At 36.4% G+C, this 22982-nt stretch overlaps 3 protein-coding genes across 6 annotated transcripts; 2 read left to right on the forward strand and 1 right to left on the reverse strand.

Annotated features, from left to right (window-relative positions):
* Positions 1–807: 807 nt before the first annotated feature.
* LOC135469882 (zinc finger Ran-binding domain-containing protein 2-like) lies at positions 808–10607 on the forward strand. 2 transcript variants are annotated; one of them, XM_064748515.1, is made up of 9 exons: positions 808–926; positions 2156–2214; positions 3150–3255; positions 3599–3681; positions 4626–4705; positions 5467–5625; positions 6025–6317; positions 6931–7088; positions 8928–10607. In XM_064748515.1, exons 1-8 carry the CDS (start codon positions 874–876, stop codon positions 7073–7075), a joined length of 978 nt encoding a protein of 325 aa, XP_064604585.1. In that variant the 5' UTR covers positions 808–873; the 3' UTR covers positions 7076–7088; positions 8928–10607. The 2 variants fall into 2 exon arrangements, with proteins under 2 accessions (XP_064604585.1, XP_064604584.1); XM_064748514.1 differs by having other exon boundaries at positions 6931–7095; positions 8928–10606.
* A 1435-nt stretch (positions 10608–12042) lies between these two features.
* LOC135471723 (leucine-rich repeat-containing protein 42-like) lies at positions 12043–18781 on the reverse strand. 3 transcript variants are annotated; one of them, XM_064751045.1, is made up of 7 exons: positions 18697–18781; positions 17956–18015; positions 17186–17687; positions 16163–16281; positions 14801–14889; positions 13902–14082; positions 12043–12521 (listed from the first exon to the last, which is right to left on the reverse strand). In XM_064751045.1, exons 3-7 carry the CDS (start codon positions 17629–17631, stop codon positions 12139–12141), a joined length of 1218 nt encoding a protein of 405 aa, XP_064607115.1. In that variant the 5' UTR covers positions 17632–17687; positions 17956–18015; positions 18697–18781; the 3' UTR covers positions 12043–12138. The 3 variants fall into 3 exon arrangements, with proteins under 3 accessions (XP_064607115.1, XP_064607116.1, XP_064607117.1); XM_064751046.1 differs by lacking the exon at positions 18697–18781 and having other exon boundaries at positions 17956–18479; XM_064751047.1 differs by lacking the exon at positions 18697–18781 and having other exon boundaries at positions 17186–18479.
* An 84-nt stretch (positions 18782–18865) lies between these two features.
* LOC135471581 (intraflagellar transport protein 25 homolog) lies at positions 18866–22868 on the forward strand. Its single transcript, XM_064750868.1, has 4 exons — positions 18866–19030; positions 20700–20806; positions 21776–21844; positions 22206–22868. Exons 1-4 carry the CDS (start codon positions 18939–18941, stop codon positions 22355–22357), a joined length of 420 nt encoding a protein of 139 aa, XP_064606938.1. The 5' UTR covers positions 18866–18938; the 3' UTR covers positions 22358–22868.
* The last annotated feature ends 114 nt before the right edge of the window (positions 22869–22982 follow it).

Here is a 22982-nt window from a genome sequence, read left to right on the forward strand (position 1 = left end):
AATATCACTTTTTGCATCATGACGCAAGAAACGCGAAATTTATAACCACGCAGAGGGGTTTTCCTAAAGTATGTGAAAGTGAGTACTGCGGTGTTGTGTGGCTGAAACGCAGGCTATATACCCTGAGGCATACACCATGCTCTACGTTCGCTTGACCGCACTGCCAACAGAAACGAATAGGAAGAGTAGGCCTACAGGTACTGAAATAATCCTTGTCTAGGGACAATATGAACAAAGATGTCAATATATAAAAAAATTCAGTCAGTTAAATGAACACTGAGCACAGTGATCAAAGATTGAATGCCAAATCGGTTTGACCTACTGCTTTGATGAAATGTGTAGATGAAAAATCACTAACTACTCGACTCTGCCTATACTTTCTTTCTTTATTTTCAATTTCTTTTTTACACCAACTGACTGACTTTCTGTTATACCCTTAACCAAATTACTAATTTTTTACTACCATAAACCACCGGCTTTTACTGTAATTTGATTTGTCAAGAATTTATAATTTTGCTCATCCATGATGCTCTCTATAGCCCACTACTTTAGACATTGCATCATGCAGTTTATAAATTAATTAAGAGCATACAGTGTCCAAAAATGTGCTTTTTATATATCTAGCGTAGATATGTTTTCATAGACATGAAGTTGAGACAACATATGTTCCACCTTTCATGACAATATTGTTGCAGGCTAACTGGTCTAATTTAAGCCACGGATTGACCTGCACTTTTGATCTTTAGAGTTACCGCCCCTGGTGCACCTTGATTGTGATTGGTAGAAAGGTGCATGTTTGCGGCCACTTCCGGGGGATACAATGATGCAGAAAAAGTGAAGGTGTTCTCGGCTTCCCATTTCCCACCAGAAAAGATGTCGTCAAGGTTCAAACCTAACGAAGGCGACTGGATTTGTCAAGATTCGAAGTATGCACTGATATTCTGTTATTTTTTTTCATTAATATCATACTGGGAAGTTTGATCTCTTGATGTTCTCACGTCTCGCGGAAAATGACACCTGAGTGGCTCCGCCTATCACACTTTCCTGAATACAACAGATTTGAGCAACGAAAATCTTATCCATATTAATAGATATCTAAGTTTGGAGATGAAAAATAATAATCCAGTACACAGTAGAAGGTAGTGCATCTCAATGGACTCAGTGTGCTATTTTAAAATTCTGACGTTCATCTATTTCGCCAAGTCGAACGGTCCGCTGCTGTTCGTCGATCATTGGCCTTAGGCCTGCATTGTAACGGTTGACGATTGATAACAGAACCCCACGAACCAGTTTCATAACACGAATAAAAAGAAAACATCCAAGTTGGTATCTGCCTGTGTGGCCTAAAGAACATTGCCCAGCTTCAATTTGGAACCTATTGTATTCTGTAAGACGGATCAGAAGCTAGAGATTAAGTGATCTCCCTCTTTAACCAACGCGATGGTCGAAAAACGGTCCTCCCAACGTTATTACATTCTAGTTCCCAGAATGTAGCCCAGTGTTGTAAATTTCCCAATATCTTCCCATGTAAACTTTCACTTCTTTGACTATTAGCCACTTCCAGTGACGAGTAACATGCTCGGATATGCAGGCGCTATAATAGCTTTTCAGAAAGCTGGTTAAGGTTTGGCAAATACAGCAGTATTGAAGAAAGATAGGGTTGTGGGTGTGTGCCAACTTGCAGGGAAAGTCACTGTGCTTTCAAGAGTTCCACTCAAAACAACATTTATCAGATGGTACATTGTATGTCCGAAATGTTGGAAAACAGTACCGTTGTTATAATATTCCTACTAGTCAGCCTCATCAACACCGAAGAGGTTAAGCTTAACTGGCAATGAGTTTCCAGCCATAAGCATCTGGAGAATTTAGTCAGGTCTGTCACTGCCACTCTCTAGGAGATCACTTTTTGTACGACAACAGCTGTGTGTAGCGGTGTTCCAATTCATGTTGCAGTTTGGGTGAATTTCTCAGGTAATGGAGAACGAGCCTATGTATATCAGTTGCTATAGTGAAAAAGCATGGTTGCGTCCTGTCATTGATATTATGAGCATACCAACAGCGTGTGAGTTTGAAAGTATACCTCTTATTTTCAGTGAATTTTGAGTTACAATGTCTTTACATTTTATAAGTTTCAACACATTACTCTGTTTTCTAGATGCGGAAATATTAATTTCTCAAGAAGGACAACCTGTAACAAGTGTGGAAGAGCAAAACGTATGTATAAATCTGTGTCACACTTGGTTGGATATGTTTTCTACTTTCACTCGATAGGGGGGACCAGGTACTGCCCTAAGTTTAACCCAGTAAAAGGATTATTGCAGGCTTTCTTTTTTGTTTGCTTGTCTATACAAAGAACAGGTGTAACTTATGTCATTCCTTAAGTGTTTGTGCTTATGTCAGCATCCAAAAACTGCTAAAGAAGTGTTAAGGTAAATGTTATGAGTGATATTCTAAAAAGCTTTGTGTGCTTGTAAATGGAAGGAGATGGTCTGTGTGTACATAAACATGTACATGTATATGTTATGTGTGACATATCGAAAAGCACTGCATGTACTGAGTTCAGATGGTGGATACCTGTAAAGCACAATAACGAGAGGGGGATGTTCCACTGTGGATGCCAAGCATGTGTGTTGTAAATGATCATAAACGACAAATTCCTTGACTTCATGTCACTTTTTTGCATTGGAGTCCTTATGTCTAAAGGCCATCTCGACGCAGTGATTCCCTGTCATCGCATTTCACCCAGAGTTGTTTTGCAGACAAATTGTATTGAATTGCATAATTGTAATTTAAAGGCATATGCATACCTTTTTCTAAAATACAGCTCTTACCCCTTACCAGAAGATAGATAAGAATTTATTGCACCTAAGGAAATAATTACAAATATATCCCTCACAATAATGCATGGTAAAATTATCCACCTGCCTGAAAACAGGACTAGTAATATTTATTAAGTCAGTCTGCTGATAGAAGAAGTGTTTTTGTATTAAAGCTTGAGATAATACATTGGTAGATAATCAGTCTTATACCACTGTGGTCATGTTGTTTCCGTGTTGAAAACATTTGTATAATTCTGTAAGGTGTCCCCTTACTGATACTTCCTGTGCCACACTAAGCTTATTAATGTTACTGACGCTTTTCCATGGCAGAAAACAAGGATGCCTCTTTATTCAAAAAGGGTGGTGTGGAGATTGGGAAGAACATGGCTGAAAAGAGCAAAGGACTGTTCAGTGCTGATGACTGGCAGTGTAAAGGGTAATTTGTTCACATGTCCAGTATTAGAATTATACTAAAATCATCAGTTATCTTACTTCTTTACAATATCTTCAATAGCTCAAAGCTACCTCAAGTTTTATTTCCTTGCAAGTGTGATTGGCGAAGGGGATATAACATTTTCCCTGTCTTGTTAACCATTTTGTTAAGTTACAGATTTTACTACAATTCACTGACTCAGTCATTGTCAAGCCTTGCAACATCCAAGGGGGAAAATGGTGTAATTTTTACAGATTCGATGCACTATTAAGAAATTGCTGTCTGTGCAGAGGGCTACTAAAGAAAATCTATTCTGTTTTGGTTAATTCTCTGTATTGTGTTAAAGTTGTGGGAACGTTAACTGGGCCAGAAGGATGAGCTGTAACATGTGTAACACCCCAAAATACGGACGACAAGAGGCAAGAACAGGTAATTACCTACCCTCTTTTGAACACACCTATCAAATGGTGAAATGTGGCTTGACCCTGTGAGCTTGTGAGATAGTTTTGTGGGTACAAGATCTACTTGTAAGCATGTAGATGACAGAGGTTGTATATACATATAGTTACCTACCCTCTTTTGAAAACATCTATTAAATGGTGACATGTGGCATGACCCTGTGAATTTGTGAGACTGTTCTGTGGGTACAATATCCTCTTGTAAGCATGTACATGACAGGGGTTGAAATTAGCAGTTGTCCACATGAAGACATCTTACTTTATTGTTAAAATGGGTTATGGAGGCCTTTGTTAGCTCAGAATGTTAAATCACTGGCTTGCAGCTTGATCTATTGGTCGGTGGTTTTGTCTGGGCCCTGTGGTTTCCTCCACCCTTAAAACAGGTATGGGAATTTTCCTCCAAGTTGCTGATTTTAGACTTTTTTTGTGTAAACTTAAATGAAAAAAAAACTGATTTCATAAGCACAGGGGATTGTCAATGTAATTTGGAGGTAGGGTGAGCTAATTTCAGACTTTTCATGAAAACTTTAGACTTTTTTTTGCCATAAATTCCGTTGCTTGAAATAAACTTAGCCACACAAATCAAAAACATTAGTTCATTGGGATATCAAGAATATCAAGCATGGAAATTTAATACAACATTTTAACTTTGGAATACACTTAGTATTTATTATCACATTTGAGGCAGGCATGTTTGCCAACAAGATGTTGTGATTCAATCTGGAAGGCACTAGATAAAAAAGTGGTGGAAATCTCTCCTGCAACAAGAAGGCAAATTACATGCACTATAAAGATTCCTTTGTCATCATATGACTGAAAAATTGTTAAAGTACGATGTTAAACCCCAAGCACTCACTCACCAAATAATTAAATGCGTATTCAGAAAAGTTCATTGGTGGTATTGTTTTGTGACAGGGTATGGAGGAGGGTATATGGAGAGAGATGAAGTGGTGGAATACATCCAAAGGGAGGAGTCAGATGATGAATATGATGAGGTGAAGCCTTCTTAACAATACGAGCACGTAACAACCATGGCAACCATTGCGTTGCAATGGTCATTACGTGTTTGTAATATTAAGTGTCTTGTCTTATGAATGGGCCTAGTTGTTTAGTAAACCTGTTATAGAATATGTGTTCATTAAAAGTACCAATATCAACGTTGCCACATTAGTGGGCTGGTTTTTCCATTACTTTGTATAGAGTATATCTGAAGAACCCAGTTCATTTTCAGTCACCTTGGCCTTTTTCAATGTCTTTGAGTTCATGTTTTTGCATCAGGTTGGTAAACATGGCGTCTCTTAAAACTGTGAAGCAATTTCCATAAAACTTGTACCTCATGAGATCCTTGGGTGCATTTGTGTTCAGAACTGTGTCATCTCAGACATCAGATGAACAAAAGCATAAGGACAGCCTGGGTTACTATGTAGCAAACAGAAAGTTTTGTGATGAACCAATGGTGTAATGGAACTGTACCACATCCTCAGCCTGCACAGACAGAACAAGCTCTGGAATGGTTTTGGGTGTACTCAGTAACTGTCCTGGCTGTCTGGAAAGTCCTGATTTGTGAAACAATCCTGACCCCTAGTTATCTTGAAGAACCTTGGTGTTATTCATCGACCATATCCTATTTTTTTTTTCACTTCATTCTGCCTACATTACCTTCTAACAAACTATCTCTTTCTCCTCCTGTGCTTATGGCTGAGGGGTATTTAGTGCATTATTTGGTGGTATTTTATAACGTGTTGTTTTTTCTCAGTTTGGGAGAAAGCGCAAAAAGAAGCGTCTGTCTGCAGAGAGTGCCGAGGCAACTGTGTCAGCTGTTCAACCCAGCAATCAGGAGGATGAGGAGGACGATGATGAAGAAGAGGAAGACGATGAGGATTTATCTCGCTATAATCTGGACAGTGATGATGATGTGAGTGGTTTGTATGAGGCAAAGTTTACAGTTTACTTAAAGTGCATAAATTAACTTGGATATAACTCCACTTTATTGTCCCAAGCCCATAACGTTAGGCTGCATGGGGATCGTTATTTTCCAAAAATGGTTTGTAAGGGAGGTGATTGTGTAACTTCCTTCAGTACCATGCTTGTCATGGAGACTTGAACAATATTTTTGTGGTGAGGGGAATGAAGAAAAACTTTTAGTTGAACTGTGATGTAGGTTGTGACCAAGCCAAAGTACATGTGCCAGGGGTAATAAGATTTTTAATAAAGGTTGCAATATTAAGTACAAATCACTTAACATGCACAGCTCTTACTGTAATCCACATGTAATTCTAGTTGTTGAGTAGTCTCATTTTCTTTTTGTCTGCAGGAAGGAGATGTTGATGTTTCAGCTTATGATATGCAGGCCAGTGATGAGGATAAAAAGGTCTCCTCTGAAGTTGACAAAAAATCTGAAAAACCACTTGAAACTAAAGAAACTGTGCAACGTAAAGCAAGGTCAAGATCAACATCAAGGTCATCTTCAAGCTCCAGCTCTAGCTCATCTTCAGGGTCAAGGTCAAGGTCCAGGTCCAGGTCATCCTCCTCCAGCTCCCGCTCAAGGTCACGCTCATCCAAGTCAAAGTCTGTGAACAGCCGGAAGCGCCATGGCTCTCGGTCCAGGTAAACGGGTAAAAGGGTATGGTAAAGGTCAAAAGGTCATTATCCCTTTTTACACTTTCTTCTGGTGTTCACATGATGTCATTCTTGTTATCTATTCATCTTACATTTACAGATCCTGTATGTAGTGTCCATCAGCTCCTTAGAAAATAGCCTTTAAGCTGCTTGTTCAAAATCAAGTACAGGGACTGCTAATGACATTACTGTCATTTATTATTTAACTTACAGGGAAAGTGGTTCACCTCCTGACACCTGAATGTATTCAGTTTCCTCCATTTGAATACGGTTCCTCATTCAAATGAAACTTTTTCTCTTTTTATTAGAGCTTAACCTATCAGTTAAATAAACAATATGATGTATGGTTTGAACCATGAATTACCTATATCAGGTAAAGTACCTAAAGCTTCAACCAAAATTACACCTCTGTAATTAAATAAATGTTTTAAAAATTATTTTTTGTTCTGGAACTTACATTTTTTTAAGTGCTTTTTTGCGATTAATACAACCCTCAGGTTGAGGCTAGAAGTAACTTTTGTCACAAAATTTTAGGTTATTTTTTAAGTATATGTGGAAATTCCATAAGCTCTATGTTTGTATCTATTCTCTTTTTTATTAGGTCATCAAGAAAGAAAAGCAAAAAGGTCAGGAGGTCCAAATACAGATCCAGCTCCAGCTCCAGCTCAAGATCAAGGTCTAGGTCTAGGTCGAGGTCGTACTCCAGATCTAGATCAAGGTCACACTCCAAATCCAGGACAAAATGAAGTTCAACGGATGGTTAGAGGTTTGGGCAGTGTGAAAATATGGCACATTGCTGCTTTTTGCAGATATGCCATTTTGTTATTACTAAATGCTGTTGTTTATGAAAAATTGAAGAGCTAGATGAAATGAAAATCTTTTAATGCCATAATGCTATTGATTGATTGAATTTAAAGACACAAATTGCCTATGGCAAAACAATTGTACTGCTGTTTTAAAGGAGAAGAAAACCTAAAATCATGACACTATAGGCTGAAAAGAGCACATTTTTTTCTGTTTTGTGGTGCCTGCTGCATAATTTTGTCATTTTTCCTCGTCATACACTTAAAGCCTGAAAACAGCAAAACTGGCATAAATCACTGAGTCCATCGCGTCCTCCATCTTTAACATCCTGTAATTTATGCTGGGGGTGTGTTGCCTCTCAGCCAATGAGAGTCGTTAAAACTGCCGGCTTGTTTGTGTAAACTCAGAACCTACATCCAACATTCCGGTTTCCCGATTGTCCAGCGGAAAACGAATTGTACTGTTTGCTACCTTCTGGGAAGAAGAGTTCTACCGGAAATGTACAATCTGCACTTCGGCAGTTTCCGACGGAAATTCTCCTCCTAACACAGAAGACTTCAGGGCTAGTTCTAAGGCAAAATGGAGTCGCCCACAATGGATTTTGGCGTTGACTTTATTTATAATTTATCAACTTGAGGTACATATTAGAATTTTATGATGGCATGCACCTGCGAGGAAAAGCCCCCGCTTTTCGAATGGTAATTGATTCATATTTAAATTTTCTTCTCCTTTAAATGTCATATACATGAAGTTTTGACTTCCAGATGTTTACTGACATGTATCTGACTTTGACTGGACAATAAAATGTTCAGTTTTATCCGAGGTTTCACGTCCATTATCCACTCACTCAAGGCACTTTGTTTAGAAACATGGCCTAAGGTTGACTTTTATTACTGGGTTACCTCCCCTTGTAGGGTATACGACGGCAGTATTGTTCAGTAAACTTAAAATGTCAGTGTACCATGTAACTTCAGTTCTGGTAGACAGATTGTGGGAAATTATAAATAATTTATAATACATTGTCAACAGAAAGGAAGAAATGTACTGCCTCATTTGCATATTATCTCGCCCATCGGACAGCTTAGATTAGTCATGGATTTCCCCTTGTAATTCTCCATATTTACATTTGTTGAAAAATACAGCTATAAGGCATTTAGTTAAAAGTCCAATGCAATGCAGTTTGTATTTAGCTGAACCATCGCAAAAACTATGAATTTCTTTTAGCAATAAGTCCTTTTAGGGCATGATTGGACACAATTTGTGTTATTAAAAATACATATTGTAAGTCTATATCAAGCAGATCTGAGAATTGGTGAATCTACAGAGGCATGTTATTAATTTTTTTGATGTGCTATGAATTGAAATGTTCAAAATCTCATTTTCATAAAATTTCAAAAAAAGAAATTTATAACATAGTGTAATCTTCATTAAAGATTATGTTTTGACGAGCAATCACTGTTGCGTAATATTACTCATTTCACTTCCCTAGCAATTCGTTATTCTCTAAATCTTCTGATTTAGAGCTGTGAAGTGCAATTCTTGATACTAGGTTCAAGGATATGGCATCAGCTAATACATAGAAATAATGACATTACTCGTATAAAATTTTGTCTCTGTGTAGAGTATGAAGGATAAACACATCAGAGCAAGAGACAAAAAAGAGAAAATTTAATGTGGGTTCACAATCAAGAATTTATCTTTTTTGTAATTCGACCCCTGCTTATGTGTTCAACCAGCTTCGATTGGGCATGTTCAAGTTTCTGTAATCTAATGCTCGGTACCTGTTTGTTTCAGGGTCATGTGGAGGTGAATGGATCATGGGAGCTCAACACTAACCTGGCTGTTCTTCATCTATGCTTATCACTGTAACTTAGATACATTAGGTTCTAATTGTGGTTTTAGGTGAAATGTTCAAGTATTACTAACTTTCAGTGATGAGACTTAAGATATAATAGGCTTGATTTTTATGTCTATTTTTTCACTTTCTTTAGCCTAAGGAGCTATGTATCAGTATCTATTTGCGTAAAGTCTTAGTTAATGGTTTAATATGTTAAAGCATGTACACTGTATCAATATTAATATTTGATAAAGATTCACAAAGAGATGCAATTTGAACATGTCACATGTTTCGGGTTTTCGGGATTTATAGGTTATAAAGGTCGGTAATGAGTTGAGGGGTAATTCTGTTCATTAATGAAATTGCTTAAATAATAGACTTTTTCCTTCCTATCGAGATAATTCTAGATGCAGAGTTTGGCATATTGAAAAATGTTACCAAGTCTAGCTCTAGATTGATTACTTTCAAATATGTATTTGTGTATGTATGGATTTTGTTTTTTTACTTTTTCAGTGGAATTAGTTTCTTTAATTCATGGACATTAAACAGTTTGTGTTTTTGAAACTATCAAAGTCATTAATTTGACATTTTAGAATGAGATTTACTGGTACTTGTGCATGTATTCTGTCAGGACTAGTTTTGAGTACATTTTCAGAGGAAACATATTAAAGCAAACCCTTCATGATGACCATTGACTGAGATTTTGTTCAAAAGTATATAAAAAAGCTCTCTTTTAGCAAGTCAGCAAAGACATTGAAAGTAGATCTATTTGCAATTACTCAGAATCTGCGTGTACTTCTGATTGTGATGGTACAAGAATTTGAGCAAAATATGTATGAATGCTAAAGGATAAGGAAACAAATAGTGGATTTGTACACCTTTGAAATATAAGCATAAACATGGATGTTTACAGTCTAATGTCAAATCTCTAGATGTATGTTGTGAACTTTAAAGGCAAAGAAAAAGTTATTTGAAAATATAGATTCTTTATCCTTCATACTGTTAACATATCCCTGTAATAGAGATTGAGAAAATGTTAGTTCATATCTTTGATGCCAAGGAGTTTTTTGGGCTACATCAATGTGTTTGCTCTGTAATTTTGATTTAATTAAGGTAGCCTTGGATTGTTCATTTGAACAATTCTAAAATGGAAAGAATTGTCCGAGAAGTCCAGTTGTCCAGAATTATTTATGTCGGTATGAATATTTTTGCTGGATAGCCAAAATTATAAATTATTTTATTGTAAGTTAACAGTTTTTCGCCTGTGTATGTTTCTGTAAATTTAAGCAAGATTTGTTTTTCTCCTTGAATGGTCTTACCAGTCTTACCATTCAAGTTTTACTATTAAGATCAACTAAGCTGGAGGACTATTTTCTTCAAATTATGGTTACCAGGTAAGTATTTGGGTATAGGGTTTCAATCAAGCTTAACACTTTCAGCCATTCTGAGGTTATGTACAACAAATAAAAAGTCAAAATCAAGCATTTAAGGCCTTGGTTTTCATTTCTCCTCCTTGGGCATTATCACTACTCAAAAAGAATTGGGACTAGATTCATGAATTTGGATATACATTAACTGCATTGCACCTAAAGTTTGGCATGTAAGAATGCACTTGCTGAAAACAACAAACCTTAAAATGATACTTTTGATGCCAAGTTAATAAAAAAACTTAAAACACTAGTGGTATATAAATTGCATGGATCAATCAGAATCCGGTTTCCGCGTTAATGTTACTAGCAATGGTCAAAGGGTTCTGGTTTGAAGTAGGACCTCAAGCCATTGTGTATGCTTGACTGTGGCTTTAAGTCTGGTTTGTCAGGTTCATGCTGAAGCAAAGTGGGTTACTCAAGCTTCCTACCCCATCCCCACCATCAACCTGAAACTCCCTTGGGCCACACAAATTTTAATTTGTTTTACTGGCGAAATAAATTTTTTTTTTTTTCCATATTGGAGGAAGGTATAAAAATATAAGCTGACATATTTATGTGATCAAAACGCCTTGGAAAATCACAAAAACATCAAGATCAGACAGTAATAATATTGATTTCAGGTTTGTTTTACTCCATTTTTGGATTTTATAGTGTTTGCCTCTCTGTGAAACACAAAGTTTGTGTTGCCTTACTACTCAATTAACACCAATGAGGTATACATTGACAGTTCAGTAAAAGAACTAAAGCTTCCCCTATGTGAAAATGTCAGTGATGATGATGGGACAAATTTAATAAAATGACTGACATGCTTACTTGTATTTTGTTGTATTTCAAAATGGCACTAAGCTATTAAAGCATAAGATACATATGATTTAGCAATGGTAGTCTTCAGGAGTTACAGGATGTTAGAAAACAAAATCATTGTGCTTTGTGACCATCTACAGATTGCTGGACCTTCCCACAAGCCGCTGGAGTTGGAAGCCAACATGAGCTGGATTTTAACTGAAAGCGACTGCATTGGTGTGAGGTGGGCATGCTAACCCCCTCAACCCCCATGTTAACACTCAACATATTTGTACTGTAATATCTGGACCGGGTCCAGCTTTTTTCGACACATTCATACTTTACATATATTTGCAGAATGGACAAACACAGAGGCACACCCAGTAAATACATGTATCTACTGCCAGTTTAGTAAAAAAAAATACATGTATTTACTGGGAGTGCCTTTGTGTTTATTCATATGGCATATGAATATATATGTAAAGAATGAATAGGTGTACATGTGCACAGACAAAATTATTGCCACAAAAATATATCTATACAAGTTAACTTGAAGCCTGATTTCAGTCTTAATTTTAGAATAGCGAAACACCATGGAAAACAAAAGCATTAATGGATGGGGACCTAGGCTTCGTCCAAAATAAGAAAGTCAAGCAAACATATTGAAACAAGACTAAACTGTCCATGTTTTTGTGGTAAAACCTGTTACCCCTTCACTGCAAAGTTGTAACAACTCACATGACAGAAGATAACAGCGCTATTAGATGCATTTATTTACACATATATTGACAGAATGATCAAAACGTGAGCAGTTCATTTTCAAAAAGCTATTCCTGTTTCAAAAGAAACTAGACTCAACTGTTTGAATACTACCTGAACCATTTTTAGTATGCTCAAATCAACACCAAAGACTTCAGCAACAAGGATGGATTACCCTTTCTAAAGAAGACTTGAATCACCATGTGGACAGGAAATCAGATAATGATTGATTTTGATGATGTGGAGTGCTTTGTGATGCATACAAATTACAAATGTCCTCATCACTTTCCTCGATGGTGACTTTTTGCCGTAAGGTCTGTGCTTCCTGTTTCCTAGATGTCAGTTTACTGCTGTCCTTTGTGGAACTGCATGCTGCAAATGGCAAGTCTGAGCATTTTGCAGCTGGGGTAAATAATGTTTCATCTAGTGATTTTTTAAAATCATATGAAGAATAAATGTTTGTAATTACACAATTCTCTTTCCTCACGAAATAGAGAAATGATTTTTTTGACGGAATACTGGTACAGTCATTGTTGTCGTCTCTGTTAAGTGCAGAAAGGAGTTTGGCTTTCCTGTTGTCTGCAAGAAAAACACGAGCTTATTGTTAGTATCATATTACAATACATAGTGTTAGGGTTGAAGTCACAAAGGATAGCTATAAATGGTAAAATCAGCATGTATAAAAACAGTTTTATTACTTAATACATCATGCCACCCATAGTGACAATGTAACAGCTAGGGTGGTATTTAAATACTCTCTACTTTCGGGCTGGAGCGAATCTTTCCCTTTAATCTACTAGAGAATTCAGAACTCTGAGATTGCTGGTTCAAATCCACAGCTGGCAAGTTCCGCCACAATAATTATATGCAGAATGGCAAAATATCATGGTTCACCAATTTTTTTACTGGTCATCAAATGCATGAGTAGGAGGCAATACTGAAGTTTTCAGTTCATTACAGACCTGCTATCCTAGTACCATGAAATGGCATGGATTTTTATGGTAAATGCAAATCAAAAACACTCCACTATTATAGCTATTGTGTTACAATGTGATTTATTCATTTATTTATTATATAGCTCCATAATATCTTAATAATCAACTTAATTTCAATTTACTTGGCCTAAACATCCAGACTATAAGATAAATATGAACATGTCTACAAATGATGCAAATATTTGAGAGGTATCAATGTTTAACTGTTCCCAAAAGCCAGCAGGCTATAAAAACTTACAAATAATTAAATATGTGCCCAAACTTAGATTAGAGGTATGGCTACCACAGAAGTTACGAAATATATGATTTATAAAGTTTTGTGAAAGTGGCGTGTAAGAGAACATGAATGTAAAAACTTCAGCTACATACATAAAGACCTTAAATATTTACATTAACATGGATTTTAAAATAGAAAAGAATCACGAAAGTCATAAATTTTATAACCTACGGAAATTAATTCAACACTAAAAATGAGAATGATAGAACATCCCTTTTGTGTTTTTGTGCTGGGCTGAATACCTGCCATACTTTCTTAGATAACCACTCAGCTTAACACTAAGGTGTTAAGTTTATAATTTATGATGATTAATACACAGTATCAATGATGGAACATCCCCCTCATGTTACTGTGTTTTACCTGTATGTAAATATGAGCTCAATACATGCAGTACTTTTTTCACCTCTAACATATACCTTAATATTGCTTCTAATACAAAAGAAGTTGTGAATTTTGTAATTTATGGTAATCAACATGCATTTTGGACATCAATGATGGAAAATCACTATCATGTTATTGTGCTTTAATTACATGTAGATATTTTTTTAGATACCACACATAACATTTATTGTAGCATAGCTTTCACTGTTATATTGGACACCGATGCCAAATCTCAGAGAATAACACTGACTAATAATGAAAAACTAAAAATTGTTGACCAAACAGGTGATTGTATTGAACACCTACAAAATTTGCTGGTTTGAGTCTCTATTTTGGCAGCTTTGATTAGACGAGCAGACTGACTCATCCAATCACAAACCACGTCTGACGCCCAGCCTTTGTTTTCTGTTTTACAGCAGTCATCAATGCTTTGTTCCAAAACTGATAACATCTGTAGATCAGCTTCTAGTTTTTCTTCATCACATGGCTGTAAAAAAAAAAAAAAAAAAACTTTATTATTAAAGCTGAATCAATCAGTTCTTTGCTGTTCATTTTTCACATATTTGTTGAATGGCTTACAGTGTCTCCATGCAACAAGCCGATCTCAATGCAACATATGCATGAATCTAACTCACTAGAAACCCATGCTGTAGACACCAGATATGGCACTAAACTGGACACCAGGAAAACCAGTACTTGTAAAGTTATTATGTGAATTTTATTTTCATACTTGATATATTAAATTATTCACATTATTACTGACTATGATTCATTTATTTATTTATTATTGCTTAATTGCTTGTTGCTTAGTGCCATACTCAAGAGTTTTTCACTTATGTAGTGATAGTCAGTTTTATGGGTGGAGGAAACCATAGTGCCCAGCGTAAAGCACATATCTGTGGCAAGTAAGTGGCGAACTTTTCCACATTGAGGTGCATATATTCACACCACATTCTTGGAAAACATGTGGCCTTCAACATATGGCGACATGAGCATGACATTGCTGACCGGTCATTTTCATCAAGGTCCCACAAGTGACAGCAGGCTTCAATCTGCACATTCCTTATCCAAAGCCAGGTTTGAAATTTCACATCAATTGCCCTAGTGATGGCCCTTCTATCAATCTGTTGCTTATGGGCCAATGGAAATTTACATGACACCATCACATGACACATATGAGATACTAACTGATTTAGCAGACTTACCAAGATAGATGTGCCTGATACATTCAGCTTTAACAGCCCATCAAAACACCTCAGATATCTGGCCACTCTGTGTGTGATCTCTCTGTTCTCTGTCAAATACGAACAGGTTAGTCCAGAATTCATTTTCCTCTGATGCTGCATTTACAGTACTTAACCACATTATAGGGAAACCCTCAAAACAAATGCTCTCTGTGCAAAGGCCCATGTTTATATAGCCTGCCTTTAAATTTATTTCCTTGATTCATTTTTGAATGCCTTACTTTTTCATTTACACTACGGTCAGGTTCATGGGTGGAGGAAATGGGAGGTAAACCATTATCATTAACAAACCGTCTGATTTCAGGTTGAAACTTAGAGCTAGATTAAAGCCTTCCACCTTAATTGTCAAGCCCAAGAGCTGGAGCAAAGTACCCAATATGTAAGGGCTAAGAAGCAACATAGTTAACAGTAATAAAAAAACATGAAATCAAAAATATAGCATATCACGTGACTATCAACATTTACTACAAGCTCATAACAGATCCATTTCTAAAACAACGGCTGACTTTATGCATTTTATGTCATCAACACTGTTTTTCACCTAAAGTTTAGCATTTTTAAAGTGGCACATTTTGCTTGAACATGATCAATTCATCCACCTTATAGGGCCACTTAAGATTTGTTTGTTCGCCTTGATTAATTTCTTATCCAAAACATGGCACCAATAATATTATTTTCAAGGATACATAAAAGAGTACCAAAAACAATGAATATGGTTTTAAGGCACATGAAGAAAGGTATGCTGAGAGATTTTTTTCACTTTGATTTTTTAATAACCCCTTTATTTTATGCATATTTCCTGTCAATTTTCAGAAATATTCGGAAAAGACATCACAATTTAACATACTATGAAAGTTGGACCAGCTTATCTTTCCCAATTAGGGCTCTCTCCAACAAAATTGTTTTGACAGCTATCACTGTTGATGCCACCACAGCTGGCTACTTAACAGCCTGAGTGTTGACGTGTTATGAAAACTGTAATTTAAAGCCATTTTTATGCCCCCAAAAGAAAGCTGACAAACTGTTTTGCAGTTGCACATGTATATGTTAGGCTATATCATATACTACATATTAACAAATAATATTTCCATGTATCCTTTAAGGCCTATATGTGCTTCTGAAAGAACATTTTCACATGCCAATCTTTAGGTGAAATACAGCATTTTCCGATTATTATATACTTAGCTGGAGTTGTAGTTGTTTCAAATGGCTGGTTCTGATTCAAAGCTAACTTGAAACATAATCTAGAGAAGAAAGACATTTGTCCTTAAGAATAGTGTCTGCAGACTGTAAGACTGAGACGGAGACTGAGTGTATTTTCACCTGATAAATCTAAGGTGTGTAAACTAACAGGCCCTCTTTTGAAGATGCGCAGCGGAATCGTCATCCTCTGAACCCCCTTGTCTGACAGACCATTCTCACACAGGCATAACTTCTTCAGTCTGAAACATATCAAACTACTTTATCAAAGTTTAAAGGAATAAAATAGCACAGTGCAGGTTATAAACAATAATATTATTATTAAGAGGATACTGTTCTGTACGGAGCCATAAAAGTGACTTGGTGAGAATAAAATTTCTGGAAGAGAAACAAATTTTTTTTGGAGATAAAAAAAATTTTTGGAAGATGGAAAAAAAAAATTACATGGTGAAAAAAAATTTGGGGGAAGAGAATTTTTTTAGACCCAGACGATACTGTTCTGTACGGAGCCATAAAAGTGACTTGGTGAAAATAAAATTTCAGGAATAGAAAAAAAAATTTTTTTTGGAAGATGAAAAAATAAATGCTATATATTCAAGAATTTTCAGCCGCAACTAAGCAGCACTATAAGTCTGTCATTCTCTTTGTAGCTTGGTAGAACTTTTGACAATCTGATTTTTGTTGACTTCATTGCATGGTCGTAGCGTTTTGCCAAACACTGTACATCATTTCACAAATAAATGTACAATCGATGTGCGTTTGCCAGTACTGAGGTGCAAGAATTCTCCAGCAACTGCACAGGACACTGTACAGTGCCTCATACCAGAAAGCAGCTCATATCTCAGAAGAACTGAATCTGAACATTCAGTGTCCTAACTACTCAACCAATGAGGGCCACTACCAATCTTATGTTGTAACAATTCTTATTTACTTGACTGGTGACCTGCCAGTGCTAAAGAATTATTGCTTGTATAACAGTTTCAGGTTTATGAGTGGAGGTAACAAGATTGCAATCTTAGTAATATACTGTGTTTTGCCAGATAACTGATTTACAGGAATTACCACCCTAATCACAAATAATAAAATTGGAAATTGTTTAAAGACATACCAGTATGTAGGCCTGTAAAGGAAACACTGTCACATTACCTGTTTAACTGTCCAATGTGCTGCAGCAACTCATGATCATCCCCCAGACCACACTGACCAATGTCAAGTTCTACTAGGTGAGTGAATAAACACAGGTGATCAAGGTAATCAGCAATACCTATATGACAGCATCGCAATGTCAAACAACTCAGGACGTCAGATCCATATGCCTCGCAGAACAGCTCCATGGCTGACAAAGACTGTGTTGTCACACTGTTGAATTTCCCTATATCTTTAGCAAATTGGAAGATTTTGAATCCTACAATATCTGGAAAACCATAAAGGGATTCCACCATGTGGATGTTTCTGGCTATATACTCTATACATGTTTGAAAGAGTGTTGTAGGGTTCTCAACTACACTGCCAACTGGTGGCTTTCCACAATGAGCATCATTGCATTTCCGTCTCTTTTTGACTGGACTGTATGTAGTAAAAGCTGGCTCCATACCCTCCACTTAAATCATATTTTCTGGCCAGTTCAAAAAGACATGCTTATCTGAAACTACAAAAAAAAAAATAAGAATTACATTACAATAATCTACATCCAAGAATTCTGGACACACACATAATTAAATCAATGTTGTATAGAATACACAAGTATAGTGCAGTCAGTCTAAGTAAATGTAAGTTTTATCCTAATCTGCTTTCTATTCACAGTGAATAGAACTACTAAAGCCACATTCACAAGGTGCATTTGTCCAATCAACAAGTCAGCTGGAAATATACAATTTCAATTGATTTGTATCATTCAATAAATCACATTGCCTTACCTTGTCTTATGAAATGGATGTCCTCTTTTCTTTCCAATTGTCAAATTTGATCATTAAATACTGGCAAAATAGAATTTAGGCAGAGTAGAGTTATAGTCTTTTAAACTGTGGGGTATACAACATTAAAAAGGTAACAAAAGGATAACAACATTTTTATGATTTTGTTGAGAGACAGGGACTGACCCAGAATGTAATTATTCTATAATAGCACACTGAGTCCATCTTGATGGACTAGTGCATCATGCTAATTATAAATTGTCAACCTAACAATTAATTAGTCCTATACAATAAGATTCTGTATTTTGTAGTTCCCATTTGACGATGAGTCATATTGGCATGATACATTATTCCTGTTTAAAAAAACACCTGTGTCAAGCCAGCACTATCAGACACATTTTGCATTAGACTAATAAATTATGTCACAAATAGGGTGACATACAATACTATGAGTGTCGAGTTAATGCACTGTTACACAAACATAGTAACATTTTAAGCTATAGTAGGAGTAGTGGCTATAGTAGAAGTAGTAGTATAACTATTTATAACTTAGTAAACTAAACAGCTCCGCGGAGGTGTGTATGCTGTTATCAATTACAATATAATACATGTAGTAGGCTATATCATCACAGCCATACAACGACACAGGCTGGAGTTGCTCAGTTACTGTTGATCAGGCCTCCTGCATACAGTCCACACATACAAGTTACACAGACAAATCATGCGATCGAATAATAACCCTACCTTCTACACAATATTTGTATTTGTTACTATACCAGCAGACGGTAAAGCCAGTCTGTACATTTGATTATCTTGTTGAAGTTCCCGCTGAACCAAAACAATGTACGAGTGTGAAATGGCAGTGCGCGGAATTGATTGGTCGTAACCAATGACGCGCAAAAGCAGACCGGAAGACATTTTTGTGTTGGCTCATGAAAATCTGAAATTAGTTCTGTAAATCATTTTGAATTTTAACTGTAACAAGGATGTTTGACGTGGCATTGGCGAGTGCTGGATCGCAGGTCGTGCTGGCAACTTCTCATGATGACAAACACCCTCCAGAACACATTATCGATGGGTAGGAAAACTTAAACGTTAAATTCGACAAATTCGTGATATGCAACAACAACAACAGATACTGTTTGACAAACCTGTACTTAGTAGAATGAATGAATGAATGCTTGGGGTATAACGTCGTACTTAACAATTTTTCAATCATGTGACGACGATGTACTTGGTAGAGTACAGGTGTGTATGTCTTCTTGGGATTTTACGTCGTACTTTGCAAATTTTCAGCCATATGAGGACGAGGAGTCATAATTAGGTGTGTGTTCATGTAGCTCGAGACCTCTGTCTAGGGTGGATACTGATACGCAGAGACTGCTGGCCGATCGTAGCCCGAGAGCTATTTGGACCCGATTCCGCTATAATGATTATAACTACCTCTTTGATCAATTCAGATGCATGCACGTTAGATTCGTCCCGAGTACATATACAGCATGGCAATTATGAAAGTTGAAATATTTACACACATTTTGCCACAATCGCTACTTGCCAGTACACCATTCTCCTGTAAAATTTTACTGAAGTCGAAAATAGGTTCATATTTAGGAGGTCGCCACGGGCTGCCATATTTTTAAAATCTGGGTCAGCGAGGCATGCATGTGCAGCAGCAGTTTCAGTGAAATTGAATGGAACAAATGCCGAAGATAACCCCCTTTTTCACTACAAACTTAATCTGACAGCTCTCACAAACTGTGGGGTCCATTATTCTGCTCCATAGCTATTTTTAATTTTTTAAAGTCAAATGAATTAACCTGCCCTGGGTTTGATCCTCGCCCTTGATGACTACATTGTTTCTTTATATTTCTACTGGTGCTTGCATTATCCAAATTTTCTGACTAGAACTTGCAGCAGATATTGTTATAAGCCTGATGACATGTAGCACAATTCTAGGGCTAGCCTTTACAGCCCTGCCTTACCACATCGTTATGCTTTAGCGTGAAGGAAGCACTCGCAGCACTCCATTAAAGATATGCTGTGACTGTTCCTACATGTATTCTTAGTAAAACTGGCTTGTTGTTTCATTGTTGGCCTGCTTTGTGTGAAAAAAAAACCACGAAGAAGGACATCAATACTTCGGCATGAAGTTCTTCCCCATGTCCATGTTTGGCCTAGATTTGACATTGATACATCTACTCAAGGAAAACATCAGATCCAGGAGATAGGACTCTTGTTGCAAGAAGTCAGAAGTATATATAACACAGTAATGTTGTATGAGACTAGCTAAGATAGCACTCAGCATCAGTCCAACCAACATCCATGTGTACAATTTAAAATCATGGTGGCTGGTAACAGTGTAACCTGGAGGCTTTTTCCTTGAGTTTTTTTTGATTATCATTACAAAGTTGTGTGCGATGATGGAAAGGGAAGATGGGAGATAATGTGCATTTCAAGGTATGCAAAGTGTTTATTTGTGCTGCAATCTGATTTAATTCTAACAAACCAGAAGTTGAGCAGCCATGACTATGGGGTATCCAAATATTTCTCAACTCACTGGTAAGTGTACTAGAACAAAATCAATGAGGTAGTCCTTTCACAGTTATGAGATATGATATGTGGCAGTATGACCCTCGAGTCAGAGACATAATATTTATTTATTTGGACATTCTTTAGGACAATAAAAACTCCTATTGTGTGGAACTACTTGTATGTTCTTGTATATACTTTAACATTACCTTTTTCAGAAATACGGACACCTTTTGGGTGACAACTGGCATGTTTCCTCAAGAGTTCATTGTAACTTTCACAAAGATGATGAGCATGAAAAATATAGAACTGTCCACTCATAATGGTAAGATAACATTTTACATGTTAGTATACATGCTGTCATCCGGTATAGGAAGGTTTCCTCTATACAGCATGATCTGGTAGGCCAGGCACTTTTCAGTATTGACAAAACAATATTTTGTCCATATTTTGCAATTCATATAAGATTTGTGTCCTAATTTGCTGCTATTTCCAGGACATTGTTTGGTATAGATTTAGATGACTGCTATATTGTGATGCATTCATGGTCTTACACATGTACAGTATATATATCTACTTAGCACTGATTACACGTATATATCTATTTGGTTGTTCTCAAAAATTTTTCACTTACATGATTCAATAGCGCTCAGTTTTATGGGTGAAGGAAACTGTTACAATGCGCAAGGAGTAAACCATCAATTTTCTCACATGTGGCATAGTACAGGATATGCTCACATATTGGTGGAAGACAAGTGATCTTCAGTGTACATCTGCAATCAGCCATATGAGCACTTATTATTATCGAGTCTCCAGAAGCAGTGAGAGCTGGGAAATCTCCACACCACTTATTGAACTTGCAGCTCAAAACTATGCCAGTCAGTTACAATGTGATGATAGTACACAGTATACCCAGGCAGATATTTAAGGAGAATGTGGACAAGATATGTTGTTCACCAATATAAACATTTATCTACCCACCAATAATGGCAGAAAGGACCTACAAGCCACTCTGAGTTACACCTCACACAAGAACATGAACGTATAAAAATAAAATTGCATTTATATTTATAGTCAAGTAAATAGGTGGACAGACAGATAAAATCTCTATTAATACACACCAGCAACAGTAAACACATAAAATTATGCAAGCTGTCTGTCAAGAAAAGTATTTGGCTTGTATTTTAAATGTACCATATTATACTAAACAGTTGAACACATAAATGCAATAATTGCTTTCTAAAGCATAATTGTTTAGGTTTGATTTTAATATTTTGGTTTAAATTTGTTGCAGTGCGGAAGTTATGTATAGAGCGCAGTGTACAACATGATCCAGTTGACTTCGAACCTTTAAAAGAAATAGGTATGAAAATTGCCTCTGCTTGAAGCTGAAACACTTGGCTCACTGGGCATAATGAGCATTTCAGGAAACTTGCTTGATATATATAGTCCTTTTGTAAGTAAACTTTTTACCTCTATTCTGAAAGATATTTTCATCTTACATGTTTCAAAGGCAGGATGATATCCTACTGGAAACGTGCAAGTTTCACGACTAAATCAAAATGTAATATTGTGTGATCTATTTGCCTCTAAAAAATACATTTATTCAGGTGAATATTTATTACAAATACAGTATATCTAGATTGAAACTTACCTTACTGCTCAGGAGACGCTGTAGATGTATGTAGTTTTCATGCATAAAGGGTATTTTTTTTCTGTTTCAGAATTAGATTCATCAGAGGGCCAGTTACAGATGGGATCAGCAGATGTTGGAAGTGTAACTGCAGTTCACTTAAGGGTTGTGATTGAATCCGGCTATGATCATTTCGTGTCAGTTCATAAACTACATGTGGATGGCGCAGCAGTTCCAAATTGATACCTGAGCTGTTTACTTGATGGACAGAAGTTGATCCACAAACTTGACAAATGAAAAAACCAATAGTTCCAGCCAACAGGTGGCATGTGATGACCTGCTGATTTAAGTTATGTTCCTTCATTCCATAGCCTGATCAGACATTTTGTTGCTCAGTGTGGGTCTACATGGTGATTCAGAAAGAGATAAAGATTTTTGCACTTATTTATTGAAGTGAAAGCGCTTGTTATACTGTGAAGGTAGGGCTTCACAGTATGCAACAGGGCTCACATGTTTGTCTAGAGTATCGTCAGACATTAAAGAGGTAACATGGTCTTCTTGTAGAGTGTTGCTATACTGGAATGTACATGTAACCAGAAAAATGTCAAAAGTAGTATGAAAGCTTGTGAGAAACTGGACTCACAATTGGTAAACCATTTTTTATTCTCATGGACCACTGTGATGTCATTCTCACCTTTGTTAATTAAATTCAACTGAGATTCTTGTAATATAAATAACAATATTATATTTAGTATGGAGTTTTTTTTTGTTTTTTTTTTAATACCCTGTATGAATGCAGTGGGGTCATCTTGATTTACACTATCTGTCTGCATGCGTAATACAGCTGTTTTGTAGCCCTATATAAAAC

The sequence above is a fragment of the Liolophura sinensis genome, chromosome 7 (genome assembly GCF_032854445.1).
Source record: "Liolophura sinensis isolate JHLJ2023 chromosome 7, CUHK_Ljap_v2, whole genome shotgun sequence".
NCBI lineage: Eukaryota > Metazoa > Mollusca > Polyplacophora > Chitonida > Chitonidae > Liolophura > Liolophura sinensis.

Coding starts and splice junctions, on each gene's coding strand:
- LOC135469882 (XM_064748515.1), top strand. CDS start 874: ATGTCGTCAAGGTTCAAACCTAACGAAGGCGACTGGATTTGTCAAGAT. Junction 2,215..3,149: donor CAAGTGTGGAAGAGCAAAAC/GTATGTATAAAT, acceptor TTTCCATGGCAG/AAAACAAGGATGCCTCTTTA. Junction 3,256..3,598: donor GATGACTGGCAGTGTAAAGG/GTAATTTGTTCA, acceptor ATTGTGTTAAAG/TTGTGGGAACGTTAACTGGG.
- LOC135471581 (XM_064750868.1), top strand. CDS start 18,939: ATGTTTGACGTGGCATTGGCGAGTGCTGGATCGCAGGTCGTGCTGGCA. Junction 20,807..21,775: donor AGAACTGTCCACTCATAATG/GTAAGATAACAT, acceptor AATTTGTTGCAG/TGCGGAAGTTATGTATAGAG. Junction 21,845..22,205: donor CGAACCTTTAAAAGAAATAG/GTATGAAAATTG, acceptor TTTCTGTTTCAG/AATTAGATTCATCAGAGGGC.
- LOC135471723 (XM_064751045.1), bottom strand. CDS start 17,631: ATGGAGCCAGCTTTTACTACATACAGTCCAGTCAAAAAGAGACGGAAA. Junction 16,282..17,185: donor CACATTGGACAGTTAAACAG/GTAATGTGACAG, acceptor GATATGTTTCAG/ACTGAAGAAGTTATGCCTGT. Junction 12,522..13,901: donor GACTCAAACCAGCAAATTTT/GTAGGTGTTCAA, acceptor TTTTTCTTGCAG/ACAACAGGAAAGCCAAACTC.